This window comes from Antennarius striatus, chromosome 16, assembly GCF_040054535.1.
Source record: "Antennarius striatus isolate MH-2024 chromosome 16, ASM4005453v1, whole genome shotgun sequence".
Taxonomy (NCBI): domain Eukaryota; kingdom Metazoa; phylum Chordata; class Actinopteri; order Lophiiformes; family Antennariidae; genus Antennarius; species Antennarius striatus.
This window is the reverse complement of record NC_090791.1, coordinates 865,137-882,807: the sequence shown is the minus strand read 5'-3', so window position 1 is coordinate 882,807 and position 17,671 is coordinate 865,137. Positions and strand designations below refer to the sequence as shown.

At 46.6% G+C, this 17,671-nt stretch overlaps 2 protein-coding genes across 5 annotated transcripts; both read right to left on the bottom strand.

The window, feature by feature from the left end:
- Positions 1–1,583: 1,583 nt before the first annotated feature.
- On the bottom strand, positions 1,584–9,274 carry rab40c (RAB40c, member RAS oncogene family). The gene is made up of 7 exons (XM_068336065.1): positions 8,959–9,274; positions 8,052–8,452; positions 4,901–4,961; positions 4,331–4,391; positions 4,147–4,224; positions 2,851–3,073; positions 1,584–2,311 (listed from the first exon to the last, which is right to left on the bottom strand). The coding sequence occupies exons 2-7, from the start codon at positions 8,191–8,193 to the stop codon at positions 2,037–2,039; spliced, it is 840 nt and encodes a 279-aa protein (XP_068192166.1). The 5' UTR covers positions 8,194–8,452; positions 8,959–9,274; the 3' UTR covers positions 1,584–2,036.
- An 866-nt stretch (positions 9,275–10,140) lies between these two features.
- On the bottom strand, positions 10,141–17,440 carry pigq (phosphatidylinositol glycan anchor biosynthesis, class Q). 4 transcript variants are annotated; one of them, XM_068336064.1, is made up of 13 exons: positions 16,639–16,732; positions 15,524–15,708; positions 15,246–15,432; positions 14,926–15,119; positions 14,651–14,847; positions 14,230–14,361; positions 14,013–14,133; positions 13,701–13,827; positions 13,340–13,605; positions 13,169–13,249; positions 12,230–12,344; positions 11,816–11,877; positions 10,141–11,618 (listed from the first exon to the last, which is right to left on the bottom strand). In XM_068336064.1, the coding sequence occupies exons 2-13, from the start codon at positions 15,674–15,676 to the stop codon at positions 11,466–11,468; spliced, it is 1,788 nt and encodes a 595-aa protein (XP_068192165.1). In that variant the 5' UTR covers positions 15,677–15,708; positions 16,639–16,732; the 3' UTR covers positions 10,141–11,465. The 4 variants fall into 4 exon arrangements, 1 of the variants encoding a protein (XP_068192165.1); XR_011038313.1 differs by lacking the exon at positions 16,639–16,732 and adding an exon at positions 17,311–17,440 and having other exon boundaries at positions 11,532–11,618; positions 11,816–12,344; XR_011038312.1 differs by having other exon boundaries at positions 11,532–11,618; positions 11,816–12,344.
- Positions 17,441–17,671: the final 231 nt, after the last annotated feature.

Sequence of the window (17,671 nt, the reverse complement as noted above, 5' to 3'; positions counted from 1 at the left end):
GTGGAGGATGAAAGAGCAGCAAGCAGAGCCTGAAGTCTCCAGAGATATGTGAAAGGAGCATCTATTATTCAGCAGCTATGAATCATGGGACGGCGTGTGGAGGCGAAGTGCAGATCAGAAGAAAGAGAACGAGGAAGACGAGGAGGGCTGCGTCCGTACCCGAGGGACATCCGGTTCAACGGGTTTCAACGCGACGCGGTTCAGGCCGGAGCCGGAGTCCATCTGACCACACCTCCAGCGGCCTTCTGTCCCACGGCACACGAACACAGCACGAGGTGAACACGCGGCTAATGCCTCCCAGGCCGTTTTCTCCTCGACACAACTTTAAGGATAAAAGATTCTGACATTTCAAACACCAGGCAGGAAATATTCCAACAATCCCATAAAAGCTTCTTCTTCCTCCGTTTAAAAGATAAATTGATAATTATTTTCTTTAAACGTGCATCAGTGTTAATATTAACAATCAGGCTCCCACATATCCCTAAATAAACCTGTTCACCCCCCCGTGTCTGCTGACTGGTCGGTCGATGGGCGGGATTACTCAAATACACGACGTTAAAAGTTTGGTTTTAGGGGTTGGGTGTCACGTCTACTAAACCAACAACCACTGACGTTCTACTTCAAGCGGCTCCAACTGGTGGAAACGACGAGGCCTTTTCTGAGGAGCGCCTGAAGGCACCGGTCCGGTCCTGTCAGTCGACACTCTGGGAGAAAGGACCCCTGTGATTGTTTACTACCAACAGACATTCCGTTTAGCCCAGTGTCACCTGACTCTGTTGACACTCATCCCACCTCTGACCCCTCAGACCCCGCCCATGCCAGGAGACACCTTCAGGCAGCGTCAGACATCTGAGCTTCCTGTCGCTCCGGGTCCACAGCTGGAACCGATGCACGGAAAACACATCAGTGCGTACGGCTACCGACAAACAGGAAGTGGGTGATTCACCCTGTGTGGAAACAGTGTGGATTATATTCAGTGATATTCCACCCGGTTAGTGTTCGGCTTGTAATCGTGTCGTTTATGAAGAGTAAATGTATCCATGGAAACGTGTCGTCATACGTGAAATAAAGGATAAGAAACAGAGAAGAAAAGAATTTTTCTCTGGATTGGTTTTGGCTCCTAGTGTCTTAAACACAATGTAATACTCCAAGTATTGATCACTAATACTTAATATTAAATCTGTGACTATCTGGATCAAACTAAGCAAATACAGGAAGCTGAAAACACAAGTGTACGTGGCCTTTGTACAAGTTCTGTTTGTTTGTGGACGTCGGACAGAGGAAGAAATGAGGAAGAGGAGGAGGAAGAGGCGACAGGGAGAGGACTACAACTCCCAGAAGCTCTCAGGGCAGAAAGATCAGAATTTGTTCCTGTTTCACAATCGGGATTAAGTTAAAAATGATGAGAAAAAGGTGGTATCCATAGCAACAGGCATCGCTGGATCCCGCGCTGGGAGAACTGGTTAGTGGGGATTTTCAACTCATCCCTGGAATTTTATGGTTGTTTTGGGAGCAGTTCAGTTAGAAATGAAGAGTGAGTCATTGTGTCCTCGCCCCGCCCCCCCACCCCAATGGAATTCTGGGTGAAGTTTCAGAGTCAACAAAACATTTTTGGAGCTTCAGAATACACCGTCGTCTCGTTCTGTGGACTGAGAAACGCTCAGACGTTCAGATTCCGACTGAAGGCACGTCTGGAGATCTGGTCCAGGTTCCAGGTCGGTGCGACTTAAAACAGAGCAGACGTGACTGTTTACTCGTGTCTCCGTGGTTACCTGGCCGTTCAAACAGGAAGTGAGCTCAGGTATGGATGAAATCAGGAGGGACAGGAGGGACACTGACGAGCCGGAGGTGGTTTCTTGTGGAGCGTCACGGCGAGAAAATAGTTCCTGTACATTATTTAACACTCAGTCGGTAGCGGCGACAATCAGTCTCAATGTTTGTAGTCATTCCTCTGACATCAAGCCCCTCCCACTCTAATTTGATCCCATGAAGGCGAGGGGTTCGCCCCGAGCTGCACGCCGTCAGGCTGCCGCCCATTAAGAGATCTTACAGTTGTTGCGGGTGCAGTTCTGCGGCGGGCTCTGCGGCGGGCGGATGGACTTGGAGCGCTTCAGGCTGTTGCCCTTGGAGCCGCCGGCGGGGTTGGCGAGCGAGTAGGAGCGTCCGTGCATCATGACGGCGTTCATGCCGTTGGCCATGGAGAAGGACTTGAGGTGGGACTTGATGGCGACGGGCAGCGGCAGCTTGTCGATCAGGTGCACCGGCGTGCACGACACGATCGCCCTGCAGCAGAGGTCCTGCAGGCTGAACACTGCAGAGGACGAGACGGTCAGCTGATCACAACACAGGAAGGACACGCCCACCAGGAGGCGCCACAGGAAGTCCTCAAGATACCAACATTCGGAGATGCGAACACGTCTGACTGCTGTAGTTCCCCTTTCATTCAGCACAGGCATTGATGTTAAAGTTACATTATAGTACTACAAGATTTTATTATTATGGGATGCTTTAATGTCCTGTAATTGTTTCTTGTCAGTCTGAGGTAATAGAACTTTAGTATTTAGAGTAGTAATGAGATTACTTTGGTATTAAAGTAGTAATGACATTTAAATGACCTCAGATGGATATTAGAGATTGGAATTTAATAAATGACTCGCAGACACTTCAGCTGAGGATTGTTTGTATGTTGAGGACTTCATTCTCTCTTAACCAATGGGTTCTGGGTCGTCCTTCAGCAGGACAATGGAAACGTTTCTCAACAGAAACTACGACATGTACAGAACTGTTTTCTTTGATGAGACCAGACTGACTTTCTGGACCGCTCCGGGCCCCCGGCCCCCTGGCCCTCACCTCTGTTGGGCCTCCAGAACTTCTCCATGCCGTGTCTCATCAGCACGATGCGGGACAGCTCGGTGAACGACTCGATGACGTTGAAGTTGCACAGGGGGCTGACCTCAAAGAAGGTCATGCCGTTCTTCTCGGCGTACGCCCTCGCCTGCTCGGTGGGAACCTGCCGCTTGAAGGCCAGGTGCAGGCGGTTCCCCACCAGGATCCGAGGAACCCCTGGAGCATGCTGGGACGGGAGGACCAAAGGGAGGACAGTTAGCACATCCTGTTACCCGAGCGAAAGTAGCATCACTGGAGAAGCCCGAGGGGGGGTGGGGGGCGAGGAGGGAATGAGAGACTTTCATCCAACGTGACACCAGGAAGCTTCTTATTAATTCATCCTCATCTGTTCTGACAAACTGAATGAAACTCGACAGCAGCCAGCCCCCCCCATCCACTCCCCTACATCACCCCCCGACTGTCACCACTCATCATCCTCTTCTGCCTCCAACATGATGCCTTTTCATGCTGAGGAGCGTGTTAGAAACAGCAGCTCTGATTGGTTGATGACGATCACATGTCCCAAGAGTTATGTCATCTCCTTCCTTCCATTTCTCCCTCTTTCCCTTCCTCTAACCTGTAAACCAGTTTTTTACATCTACATTATATTTTCATTTCCCTTCTTCTCTCCTGAGGTTGACTTATTTAGAATCAATATATTGAATATATACATATCAGCATTTCATTTACTGATCCTACGATACGACCTCTACTCGTGTGTGTTATAAACGTGTTTCCAGATCTTCTTCCTCTTCTCTTTCTCCTGCTGATATTTTGGACCAAACAAACTGTTTTCATTGATTTGAACTTTGGAAAAATGGAAACGGTGTGTTTGGGTTTTCAGGTGATCAATCAATCGATCAATAACGAGAAAGAAAGAATGATGAGCAGAAGAGTAAAACCGAAGCAGCGCTCCAGTCGTTTTCATCTCTGCTTTACTTTTGCTCTTGAACGTGGCAGAAAATAAGACGAGGTGGAGCAGGAAGGGCCACACCGACACACACATTCCACAGGCCAGAAATACCACCACACACACACACACACCCTCAACAGGAAGGACATGAACACTCGGGTCGTCTCACTCCTCCTGACCTCCGGTCAGACAAACAACCCCCCCCCCGCTCTGTTCCACCAATTAACCCCACAAACCAACAAACAAAAACAAGTTGTGTTTGTATTTCACCAACAGCTAACCACATTTTCTTGATTTCAATAGTGACATGGCGCTTTTAATTTAAAAGGGCAACAGGAAACACCCACCTCATCGATCTCCCTGATCCACCTGTCGATGCCGTCGAACGACCAGCGGTTGGTGATGTCATACACCAGCAGGATGCCCTGGTGAAAACAAGGTGAGCAGGTTTAGGTCACCTGACCGAGTCACGCCTCGCCTGACCGAATCACGCCTCGCCTGACCGAATCACGCCTCGCCTGACCGACTCACCTGAGCGCCGCGGGAGTATGAGCGGAAGATAGTGCAGAACCGCCCCTGTCCCGACGTATCCCTGGAAACAAGAACACACAGATTAACACGGAACCACACACCAGATGACCTTAGATGCCCTCAGATGCCCTCAGACGCCCCCAGCCAGCTCACAGGTTCGGTTCTGACACAGAACAACAAACAGGTGAACGAGTCGAGTTGTGTTCAGGGACGCGTCGTCTCTGGTTCATGTTGGGGATGGGAAACATTCATATGTATTTATTTTATAACAGCCATTTCATTAGAGATGCTGTCAGGGACTATTTTCAGGAGTGGATTAATCAACAGTGAGTATTTGGGGCAGGAGGATGGAAGCACTGGACTGAGTTACAGTAAAACCTGGAGATGCAGGACACCACCACTAGTTAGCAGATGGACACAACATCCAGTGTTACCAGGACAACGCTTCATGTTTGTGGGATGTGTTTGTTTTCTTGTATGGTAAACAACAACAACATATTGTTTTTGTTGTTTTACTGATACGTTTTATTTCCCAGAATTCCTGCTGTGTGCGGTCGTTGGTTCGCTCACCAGAGCTCCAGCTTCACTCGCCGCCCATCCAGCAGGATGGTGGTGGTTTTATAGTCGATGCCTGGACAGACGGACAAACAGGGAGGGTTAGGAGGACAGATGCATTATGGGAGACGACACCCACACCACCGGCCCCACTGGTCCTGATCAGATCCACAAACGTGAACCTCAAGGTGGAACTGGGGTAAAGCTCTGAGACATGGAGCGTTCTCTCTCACACAACACACACACACACACACACCCACACACACCCACACACACACACACACACTCACACACTCACACACCAGCGTCGCCGCTCAGAGATTTAAAACCTTTAATTATTCAAGCGACAAAACTAAAAATAATTTTGGTGAAAAGTGAACGTGTTCAAGCAACAACATCTGTCAGCGCCACAAACCTGTCTGACTGCTCCACCCGTCGCCCTGCTCACCTGTTGCCCTGCCACACCTGCTCACTTGTTTCCCCTAGGGGCAAACAGTCAATTCACAGGAGAGTCACATTTCCCACACTCTGTACTTGTGTGGTGTGTCTGTGGGGTGTTGTGGGAGCTCAACTGATGCGTATTAATCCTCCGCTGCAAATGGTCCCAAGCTAAGACAAAATATTCTTTCATCAGTCCCACAGTGGGGAGATGTCCAAGAACAGGGATTTGCTGATGCAGCATTTCTTCTCCTGTTAGAAGGTTTGATTCTTTCCTGAGAATTTAAAACGTCACAAAATGATAAATCAGTTCATCAATCAGGTTTGAGCATAAATACATACTAGCTTCTGCGTTACGGACCAGAAACGCTCAACTGGGATGGAAACAAGTCCCAGAAACAACAAAGGTATACGGCGGCACCTCAGTCCGAGTCCAGCTGGTAACCATGGAAACAGAGATGATGAAACCATAAATAGCCAACAGGCATCGACGTGGGTCGTCTTTATTGTTGGTGGAAACAAACTGAACAGTGTTTTGGTCTGAAGACGTGCTCCAGCCGTCCTCCTCTGGACGCCAGCAGCTGGCTAACGACATTAGCCACAATGGCTAACAACATTAGCCACAATGGCTAACAACATTAGCCACATCTTCCACTCCTCCAGGACGTAAAGTGCTGAGCTCAGGCTGGTCTAATTGAATCAGAGTGAACGCGGCGCTTTGTCACGAGTGCTTCCTCTCACTTACAGATATCCCAGATAATCAATATCTTCTCTGATGTCTCAGCTGGACCTTGGCGCTTCCTGTCAGGGCGTCGGCCGACTTTTCCACTCAAACCGTTGAACTATGGGAGGACGGTTTGTGCTCATCGCCTCAGAGTGTGTTGTTTTTAACGCAGCCGCTTAGCACCAACTCAACCAGGTCAAAGTGGTCCAGACCAACCGGAATCCAACCCCGGTGTGTCGCCGTGACAAGCAGCAACCTAGGACAAACCTGGGCAAAGGCCCATGGGAGCTCGACTCGAAAGGAGAACAGGAAGCTAACGGCTGCAGCTAACGTCTGTGGAGATGGGAATGGTCGTCCTGATTCAGGTTCAGGTTCTCCCTTCTGTCGTCGCAGACGCTCTCTGGCAGACGGATGACATCGATAGCAGAGCTTCATGTATCGAAATTGCTCGTTTTAAGAAGAGATGAGGTGGTCGTCTAGCGTTTTATTACCCGCAGAAAAGCCGATTAGATAACACAACTCCCAAGCATCAACTCACAAAACCCGACTTTGTGCATCCTCAAATATTTTCCTCATTAATCGGCAGATTAAACCTTTAGTTCCTCGTTGGATTAGCAGCCTCGCTCTCCTGAGACGTTTCCTTGATGTCTCTGCGCCTTGCTTAGCTTATCCTTAGCCTCTCATCATCACTCATCTGAAGACCCGCTGGGACGTCTTCACATTGCTGCCAAATGCCGACAGGCTGCATCGGCCTTTGGCAGAAACCTTTAGCTTAGCATCAGTGAAAAGAGGTCATTTTGCTAACTGATGTATTTTTCATGCCTCGCTTTCATGAGTCGATCTGGAAAACGTCACGGATGTTTGGGGGAATGTGTCTGTGGAGAACAAACCGCCTGAAGACGTAATGAGGAGATAACCTCAGAGGGTTTGAAACATCTGAACATCCCATCACTGCTCCTGACGTCAGTGGGCATCTTCAAGACGATAGAAACTCACACATAGTTTAAATTACTGCCAATTATTTGATGAAAAACATCTCATCACATCTCATTCCAGGAGAACGCTGTGTTAACTAATGAGCAGATGCTTTTACTGTAGTAATAAGTGCAGAATAATTTGCATCACGACGACAACAGGATGATTATTGTTTAAAGACTTTTTTATAAGTGGAATTAACTCAGATGCCTTTACTCTGAGCTAGCCTTCGTTTCCTTTGGGGATTTGCTAAAAAAAAGATTCCAAATATATATATTAAAAAAACAAGCAAACATAGTGGAGCAGCAATAATGTGAGTCCTGTAGTTCTACAGGAGCTCTGACGTCTTCTAGTGAGAAAACCAGACAAATAAAAGCTTTTCATGAGCAGAACGTCGCAGGAATTAGTTTGTGAATTTCCTGCTGCGCTTTGAGCCAAACCGACTCCGCCTCGGGGCAAACACAAATCCAGCCCATCAGGTTGAATCACGGCTGTTAAGTTCTTCAGTTGGTCTCCCTACTCGCCCCTCCAGGAGGTGTGAACGGCGGCTAACAGTGCTGATCAAACAGCGGCTGTCGGCCCCCGGAGAGATCAGAGCTCCAACACCCAGGGAGGTGTCACCTGGCCAGGTAAGGAACCAGCAGCCTTCCCTTTCGTAGCACGGCGCTAACAGAGCTACATGAAGTAAACTAGAGACGACTGGATGCCAGTTAGCGTGATGGAATTGTGGATGGAATCTTCAAGTAAGTCGCTTTCCTGACTGTAGGAGCTCTAAACTGAACAATAATGGATTTAGAGCTCGACTCTGAAGCTACTGGATTTCCATTTAGGGGTTTGAACCACAAACAGCAGTCCAGCTGCTTCTGAAGCCAAACACACTGCTCCACCATGAAGACAATGGTTTCACAGCGTGGATGGATCAGAGGGTCATTGTGTGTTCTCCCATGTGCTGCTAGCATGTTCATGCTGTTTGTGGTGACACAACTCATCATCATCCTCATCATCATCATCACAGAGTGAGTGACTCACCGCTGCTGTACGCGTACGGGGACTCGGCTGACCCGTCCTGCAGGCTGTCCAGGATCTCCCCTTTGCCCACGTCGCTGTCCCCCACCAGCAGGAACTTAAGCAGGTAGTCGTAGCTCTTCACCGGGCTGCCCTGGCTGCCCATCACGCCTCACATCGGAGCCCAAACGCTCCTCGTTCAACAGGTGGGTGCTCACAAAGCGGGCAGCTTCAGTGGGTTTGGACTCACAGGACCAGTTCGGTGTTTATGATCCCATTAAAAGGCTTCCACCAGCATCCAGTCCCGGTTTATTCCTGGTCCTCAAACCTGAGTGCAAGCAGATGATCCTCAAACCAAAACAGGACGATCCACTGAGAATGAAGTCAATTCATTCTTGGAAGAGGCGGAAGCCAAACATGCTTATCTGTGAGGGTGGAGATAAGAAACAGAGTTTAGCCAACGTGAACACCTGGCTGTGACGTCACACCTGACTGACAGGTCATGTTAGAGGACTCACCAAGTGTTCCTGGTCTTAATGACAACAGCACACACCTTTACAAAATAACTAACGCTCGACCTGACCGCAATGACTCCTGGATGTTGTAGGCTTGGTGCCAAAACTCTTGGTAGGTTAGAAAAACATGTCTATTATAACAACATACGTAGCTATGAGCAATTAGCTTCGCTATGAGCAGCTAGCTGTGCTAACACACTTCACTAAAAAGCATTCACACTGCAGGGTTCACCATCTTTTGGTTCCACATTAAAGCTTCCAAATAAATTAGCAAGGGAACAACAACAAGCTAGTCCTGGGAGAGAGCTTGTTAGCTATCTTAGCTTAGCTTAGCTAGCGTTACAGATACGGTAGTGAATTGAAGACACTGTCACGTCATTCCACGCCACACAACCGCACACGTAACGTTACATTACCTTTTAAAAGTCACTTCCACGCTGAAAAAATTCAGACTGTTGGTGTTTCGATGCGAGCTAAACGCTAAGCTAGCTAGCGCAACCCGCAGCTCAACTTTAACGACGTCCGTTGATTTCAGGCCCCTTCCTTTCTTTCCTTCCACCGGATTACAGATTCCCGTGAGTTCAGAAGATGCTGATATCTGCGGTGGATTTAAGATTTTAAGTCCGGTTCAAATCTCCGCTGAAGGACTAGGTAATCTCAGTCCGTGATTCTTCCATTTTTCTCCGTTACCTTCATCCATAATCACAGCTGCGGCTCCTCAACGCTGCTCAACAACACTGACAGATCGGCTGCTCGCCAGTCCGCTCTGTTCCCGCCCTCTGGCTCACAGCCCCGCCTTTCTGTGCAGCGATTGGTCACTGTACACACAGTGACGTCATAAGCCGCGCTGATTGGTTTAGGGTGACGTCCATCAAAGTTTGTTGTCAACAACACGCAGATGGTGAGGGGAATGTGAACAAAGATGAGTCATTTGTGGCTGGAAAAACGCAGAACAAAGCAAAGACAGTCTAATGTGAAGAAAGATTACTAAAGCTAAGCTCTAGTTTATTATCATTATTTATTACTCTTGTTACTAATTGCTAATTATTGCTTTATACAATTTCCTCCGGGATTAATAAAGTATCTATCTATCTATCTATCTATCTATCTATCTATCTATCTATCTATCTATCTATCTATCTATCTATCTATCTATCTATCTAAGGTCTCCAGCAAAAATAAAGACATTATGTTGGGGAATCTTTATTCTAGCCTTGATAATAAAACAACAGTTTAATACTCTGGTGTCCACAAGAAGAGAACGGCAGCTTAAAAAGATGAAAGTAATTCATTTCTACCATCTTTATCCACGATTCCTCTCATGCTGGACTGTTGCTTTAAATTCTAGTTTGTTCTGGCTTGAATATTTGTTTTCTGATATGACTGCTGGGAACATGAGATGAAAGCAAGAATTAAGAGATTACATTTCTGCTCTTGGTGTTTTTCTCTCCTGAAGGAGAATAAAAATCTGGCAGTTCAGTCATTTCTTTCTGTAGATTAAATGCAGTAAGAAATTCTAAAGATGTACAGATTGATTTATCTCACATTCATTCTGTATTAAAAACTGTTGTGTGATGTCACAACTTGGCAATCAGTTTCTTCAGTGTGAACGTAGTGGCAGGTTATGAACATGTCTTTATTTCTGTAAGATAATTTAAAAATAAGCATAAAGACAATAATCATAAAACATTAGATACAGAAAGAAGTTCAAAGGCATATCAGTCATTCTGTGTAATTATTCTGAGAGTTATTAACCCAGGAATGTTGTTCGTTGTCCGGCAGGATCACCTGAAAACCCCTGACTGTACAATGATTAATGATTCACAATTCTTTTTTCATTAAAAGAAGAAACAGTACATTTAATATGTGTGAATTTTATTGATTTGCAATGGAACATTTTGAGGATGATAACACAAAAAGTAAACTTTCTAAATTAGCATGAAAAAGTGATTGAAAAAGAGAAGGGCATTAAAATTTCTCTTAAAAAAAACAAATAATTCACTTCAAACAAAACATTTTGTGAATAAGTTCAGATGGACACGTTTAGCCTAGCTCAGCTAGGCTAACTCTGTTTTAAAGACAACTAGTTCAGGTTGATTTAATAAAGAAAGACAAGAATTAGTTAAAAATTACACGAATTAGCATGTAAAAAATAAAATAAAAATCAACTGACAAACAGAACCGGAGCAGAATCAGTTCTACGTGTAAAGACACGTCATCACTTCCTATTCATATAGGAAATATTAAAATACATGAAAACTATATATTTTGAACTAAACCTCTTACAGGTTAAAAAAGTTCTGCACTGCAAATAACATTTAAAACAGCTTAAAACCAGTTATTTCAATATTCGAGAAAGACGTTTACTACATGAAACTATGGGATCAGTGCAGTTATTATAAACATCTAATGAATAGGGTGATGGAGTGAACCTGAGCGAAGCTTTCAGAGTCTGAACTCAAGCACAATTGAAAATTCCTATGTTTGCTGGTCTCACCAACATTCAGGAGAAATTTGAGATAAAATAACATCAAAATCAAACATTCAAACTAATCGGGTTTGGTCCGTTCGTGTCGTCTTGTTAGGGGCGTGATGTCAGGTAGGTTAATCCTCACCTCACATCTGTAGCTCGTAATTTATGCCCGAAACATTAAGACCAAATGTCAAAAAGAGGGAAGGATGTAAAACAGTCAGAATCCAGTATTTTGTTTGAATTTTATGACCTTAGGTCTAAAACAGCAGCAGGATGTGAACACTCGCCGGTTTTGTGGCCTTCTCCACTTTCATTGTGCTTATTTTTGTTTTTCCTGATCAGAAAATAACCAATCACACCTTCACACTAAATTTACAACCTTCCCACCATTCCTCAGTGTTTATTCAGCCACTTCCCTTTCCTCCTCCTCCTCCTCTTCTTCTTCTTGCATTAGTCAGTCTTGGTGGTTTTGTGCCTCCAGGGGTAAATCAGCTCCCCAACAAACAGTTTCTTGACCAGGGCGGCCCAGGAGTCTCTGGGGTAGCAGCTGTAGGTCGGGATGCGGTAGGTCTGGACAATGGCGCTGGACGTCAAAGGATTAATCTGAGGGAGGAAACGTTCACCTGAGAACCGACAAAGAACCGCTCCACTCCAAATACTTCAGTGAGCTGAATCCTCCTCTCTCTGGAATACTGCAAAACAACTGGTTCTACACTCCATGATGTCATCGTTCACGCAGTGATGACATCACATTTTTAATTTTACCACCAATTACATTTATTAGAACATGAAAGTCTCACCTCCATCAGCAGGTGGAGCGCCGTCCCCGGCTCCTCGCACAGAACCCTGAACTTTACGCCCTCTGTGAAGGTCACGACACGGGAGTAAGAGGAGGGTCAGTCTGAAGAGTCTGCTGAGTCAGCCTGAACCTGTTAGCTCGTGAGTTAGCCTCCCGTTAGCCAGATTTCCCTCCATCATCCGCGGGTTTGTACCATCATCTAATATGTACGCTAGCCAGCCTGCTAGCACGCTAGCAGCAGCAGTTATTGACACAAACAAAACTGTTGCTCTGACTGTTGTGTTCAGGAGCTTTAAAAACGTGGGAGAACAGAACGCTACGACCTCTGGCAGGGTTTCATCAGAATCAGAACACTTTGGTTTGTCCGTTCTGCTCGTCGTCACGCTTTCACACACACGGAGTCGAGGCGACCTACCTGCCAGCCGGTAGGAGCGACACACTCGCAGGCCGATGGCGAACAGAGGGAAGGAGTTGATGAAGTCCACACTGAGGTGGAGGACGCCCTGCAGCAGCACCACCAGCAGCCGCAGCTGCAGGAACACCAATCACGTCAGGAGATTTAACACGATCATCTGTGATTGGATGCCTGTTTGAAATGCTGAATGCTGAAATGTATAATGCTCTATAAGTCTACGTAACTCCTCATAGCACTCTAGAAGTCTACCTAACACTATAACACTCTAGAAGTCTACATAACACTATAACACTCTATAAGTCTACGTAACACTATAACACTCTATAAGTCTACATAACACTATAAAACTCTATAAGTCTACGTAACACTATAACACTCTAGAAGTCTACATAACACTATAACACTCTATAAGTCTTCATCTAGACTGAATTAATGTTTGTCTTGAATTCAGTCATCTTCAGATCACCACTGCTGTATCCCCCGCAGCGGGTCACAGGGAGCCTATCTCGGCGGCATAGGGCATGAGGCGGGGGACACTCTGGGCACGACGCCAGTGCACCGCGCAGCCACACACAAAAACACACAACCATGCACACACACTCATTCCTACGGGCAGTTTGGAACGGCCAATCAACCTGAAGCGCATGTTTCTGGAGGGGGGAGGAAGCCGGAGAACCCGGAGAGAACCCACGCAGACACGGAGAGAGCATGAGAACTCCGCACAGAGCGGGACTCGAACCCGGGTCTGTCGTGTTGTGAGGCGGCTGCCCTAACCACTGCGCCACCTGTCTTGAACTCAATCTTTTATTTTATGTCCAACTTTTTTTAGATTCTTTTTCATCCGTTACAGCGTCACCATCACGCTCCGTCGGGAACACGGCGTTGGTGACGCTGCACAGGAAGTACAGCAGAGGAAGTCTAGCCCAGTGTTCGACTCACCAGCGTGAAGACCAGGTAGTAGAGCGCCGTGGTCGGCAGCAAGAACAACAGGATGGTGAACAGCAGCATCCCAATGAAGAGCTGCAGAACCACAACCAGAGTGAGCGTCTGCACCTCAGCGATGATGATGATGAGGAGGAGGAGGAGGAGCTATATGTGTTTGGGCATTACCTGGTCCAAGTCGTAGGAACAGGAGTCCACCCTCTGCCGCAGGACGTTCCATTTCTTCCCCCGGAAGAGCCTCCAGAGAGACGAGAGGCCGTAGACCTTCAGGCAGTAGAGCCTGGCTCCGTAGACGTAGAAGCAGTAGATGTGGAAGGTCAGCAGGGCAATCATGTCGGACAGCAGCGAGAGGGCAAAGGTCAGGCCCAGGCAGGCCGACAGGCCCCCGTACCACAGGATCCTCTCGATGAAGGGTGACAGGAGGTGGACATAGCCTGGAGACACACGGGGGTGTAGTTAGCCTTTACGACCGCCAGGGGGCACCAGATCCACAGCTCTACCAACGGGTGGGTTTACAAACGCGACTCACTGATCCAGAGGTGGATGTGGTACAGGAAGAAGCGACCCAGGACCTGGTCCAGGGCCCGGTTCATCTTCAGCCCAGCGGGAGCTCCCATCAGCCACTGCAGCAGCTCCTGCAGCTCTTTGGACACACGCTGAGGAGGACGGAAAGTTCGCTCAGCGCTCAGGATGTTAAGGCTGTTCCAAACTCTACTAAACCCGACACAAACAGAACCCAAACGAGAGGTCAGTGACCTCCAGAGATGTCACATCTGTTTGTTTGTCCGCCTTCATCTGGGTTCCGTCGCCCTGACAACGTTCCATTGGGTTTCACACTCACGTCGGCCGCAGGCAGCAGCGCGTTGGCCAACATGGCAATGTGGTCGTCACGATAAAGCCAGGAGATGAGCAGCAGCCCCAGCGCCACGTCCACCAGCAGCGACATCAGGATGTTAGCTTTCCTGCAGGGAAACGAACACGGAGGTCACAACCTCACCAGACGACCTCCAGCAGGAACCGCCCCCTCGTCCCCGACCCCGGAGCGGCGATGACATCACCTCATGAACTGCTGGTGTCCGGCGGCCGGTTGGGCCGAGCTCAGCGTCTCCAGGTGGTCGGTTCTGTAGCTCAGCTGGTCGCAGGTGGACAGTTTGCTGAGCAGGAAGCGCAGCGGGAAAATACTGAAAACCCTAAGGTTGAAAAAAAAAACAATCAGAATAATCAGGTTATTGATCTGCTATGAAACAGATCCGTACCAGAGCGATGGATTCAAAGCTGCACCTCAGACTGAAGGTCGGAAAAAAGTCTTGAGTTTTGGAGCAAATTCAGGTCATTTCTCCGCGTCTTTCTTTTAAACTGTTAAGTCGGACTCTTTTCTAGATTTCCTTAAACCTGAAAAACTCCAAACCAGATGAAGCTGGACAGACTTGTGTCTGAGCTGGAGGCGGAACCACGGTGGGACGAGTCGGGAAGCCTCACCGGAGGTTCCGGATCCAGGTCCAGATGGAGAGCAGCCAGCTGAGGAGCAGGCAGAGCGGGACGGAGGCCTGTTTCAGCAGCTCCACGACGATGCTGGCCTCCCGGCCCTCTGACTGCCAGTGGGTCGACTTCAGCGGCCCGTCGTCGTACTTGTCCAGGAAGAACAGGGGCTGACTGCGGGCCACCGTCTGGAACACCTGGACGGGAGGAGGTCAGGGTTCTGTTCACGCCGGGATGGAACCATGGAGGGAACCCAATGAGAACCCCTCTCCTACCTGTCTCAGCTCAGACGACGGATCGGGCTTAGCTTCAGGATCCTGGACAGGGTGGAGCTGCGACAGCATCACCTTCCTCTGCTCATAGTGGACAAAAATAACCTTCTCCTCCTCCTCTTCATCGATTCCAGCCTCATCGTCACCCAACTCAAGCTTCTCGTTCTTCTTGTCGGTCTCCTGCTGAACTTCTCCATCTGAAAGAGAAAGTCTTCACTACTGACCTCTCTGAAGAACCCCTCCTGGGGTTAAATAAGCTTTCAGAAGAACTTCAAGACATGAAACAGAGCATCATCAGTCAAACATCAGTCTGAGAGTCTTACACTGATCCCGGTCCAGAACCCGGCAGGTGAAGCCCATCTTTCCCACCTCACGTTTGATCTGGAGCCAGCGCCGCTGAGGGAAGATGGTGCTGAGGTCCCTCAGGAAGCTCTCCATGCCCTCCTGGCCCTCTTTGGGTAAACTCCAGGAACCCAGCACCGACAGCTCCACCAGGCTGCGGGCCTGCATCTGGTTAGAGAAGATGGAGGAGAGACGGATGAAGACGTTAGATAATCGGGTGATTACGAATCTGATCCAGACGTCAGGGATCTTCACTGACCTGCTGGATGTACTGCTTGACCTGCACGGGGATGAAGGGGTAGTGGATGACCGCCAGCACCACGGCAGAATCGTGGCCGGGGATCCAGCGGCCGACTAGCAGACCGCTGTCCGCCCTGTTGCAGCACTGAGGGAAGAAGACCTTCAGCACCATGGCTCCTGCTCAGAGTTCAGCCTCCAGAATCTCTGATGACCCGGAAACAGACAGAAACAGTCAGGTGACCTCAAGCACGACTGGAATAAGACTAACGGGTCTCCACGATACATTGTTGGTCATGTTTCCTCTCCAAACATTCTAAACTAATTATTTACTTCACATGAAGGTTTCCATCAGCTCCATGTTAACATCAGATGAAGGAAACCATCATCAGTGCACAATGAGACGTCTGTTAACAGTAATCATGTGTGTGAACTGGATTAAACTGGAAAACAGCAGTTTTATAGCTGAACACACAAAGACATTAGATAATAATCACCAGCAGCTGATTAAACATTAATAAAACAAACCATAAACATTAACACAATAGTGGTAACATGTCTGTTAGAATCATAAGCTGACAGACAACAATCTAGATCTTTGTTATCCAGTAAATCTATTCCCGTCGTTTGAGTTTATTTGTCTCACATTAAATCTGGAATAATGTTGCAAACAATGGAATAAATTTGGAAATTATAGCATCCTTAACGACTGTATAACACATTTCCATCTCCTGTATGTAGTTTAACGGACAAACTGAATGTTTGACCTCTTCTTGTCCTTCACATATCGAGTTTGTTGTGCCAACATCTAAAGCCTGAGGCGCCACAGCATCGATGTCCATGACAGTTAGAAAGCGAGTTATCTAACGAAAAACTAGCTGGGAACCGGATCAGCTAACGAAAAAAAAAAGACCCCGACAGAATACGATGGAAAGATTTACGAATTAAAAAAAGATTCCGCCTGCAAGCTTTTAAATTCGAGTTTAAACCTTCTTTCACTCATTAAAGTAAAAGTACTCCAAATTGAATGTAATTAGAGCTGATTTGAGCTCCGTCACCGGATGTGAACGTTAGTCGGTTTAGAAGACTGTAAAAGATCAGTGGATTAATAATAAGAAAGAAAAAGTCGTTTTCTACCTGTTTCAACACAGACACCAGCTCTCACCTTCCATTGAGAACCGACGGGCGGAGTTTGGCCCAGCGGCGCCATATTGTTTGTTGTGAGTCCGGTGCATAAAAGACACCGGTAGGAAACACGGTCAGCGAACATTGGTTCCTTTTTTAGTAACGACCGTCGAGTTTTAAAAACAGGAAAAACAAAAATATCTTCCAATAGACGAGAATGCAGGGGAAGTAAGACCTTCACATTTTTTAACATAAACGTGATTCAGAGAAGTGTTTGCTCAGATTTGCATCTTTATATCTTTATTGTACAGTATATTAATCAATTAGTGCAATTAGGGTTTTTATATGTAATTAGGTCTTTTATATTTATAGATTTGTGAAACTATGATCCTTTTTATTTGTATATGAAGTAAAAGCCTATAACAATTACAAATATTGAATGACATTTGAACTTTATTATCAGAAGATATACAACTATTACTATAACTACTACTACTACTACTACTACTACTACTACTACTACTACTAATAATAATAATAATAATAATAATAATAATAATAATAATAACAATAATAATAATAACAATACTAATAATAATAATAATAATAATAATAATAATAACAATTAAAAATAATAATGTCTGCGTCTTATTATAAGTATACTGTCGTGAACTTGTGTCTCACCAGTAAACGGCTCCTGTCTGCTGCTGGTGGTGAAAGGGGAGTTTACCAACTGTAAAGGCATTTATCTCCTCACGCAGTGACGCAGCAGGAAAAGAGCGGGATGAAAACCTCCGACTGGGTTAAAATCAAATGATGGTTCAAGAAAAACTAGTTAAATTTCCACCCACCGCTGTGGGTCCATCTCGGTGGATGTCTACACTCATTCTGTTTTTGTCTTAATTCATACTAACAGTATTTATTCGCTATGTAATTAATAAAGTATCTATCTATCTATCTATCTATCTATCTATCTATCTATCTATCTATCTATCTATCTATCTATCTATCTATCTAACATGGTTCAAACCATTTCCTGTTGGTT

What these genes read in the sequence shown, in the direction of transcription:
- rab40c (XM_068336065.1), bottom strand. Translation starts at nt 8,193, where the DNA reads ATGGGCAGCCAGGGCAGCCCGGTGAAGAGCTACGACTACCTGCTTAAG. An exon ending in CCCGTACGCGTACAGCAGCG is followed by an intron (nt 4,962 to 8,051) that starts GTGAGTCACTCA and finishes CCGTCTGTCCAG; the next exon opens with GCATCGACTATAAAACCACC. An exon ending in GTTCTGGAGGCCCAACAGAG is followed by an intron (nt 2,312 to 2,850) that starts GTGAGGGCCAGG and finishes CGTCCTCTGCAG; the next exon opens with TGTTCAGCCTGCAGGACCTC.
- pigq (XM_068336064.1), bottom strand. Translation starts at nt 15,676, where the DNA reads ATGGTGCTGAAGGTCTTCTTCCCTCAGTGCTGCAACAGGGCGGACAGC. An exon ending in CGCTGCTGCCTGCGGCCGAC is followed by an intron (nt 13,828 to 14,012) that starts GTGAGTGTGAAA and finishes CGTCCTCCTCAG; the next exon opens with CGTGTGTCCAAAGAGCTGCA. An exon ending in GTTCCTACGACTTGGACCAG is followed by an intron (nt 13,250 to 13,339) that starts GTAATGCCCAAA and finishes GTGGTTCTGCAG; the next exon opens with CTCTTCATTGGGATGCTGCT.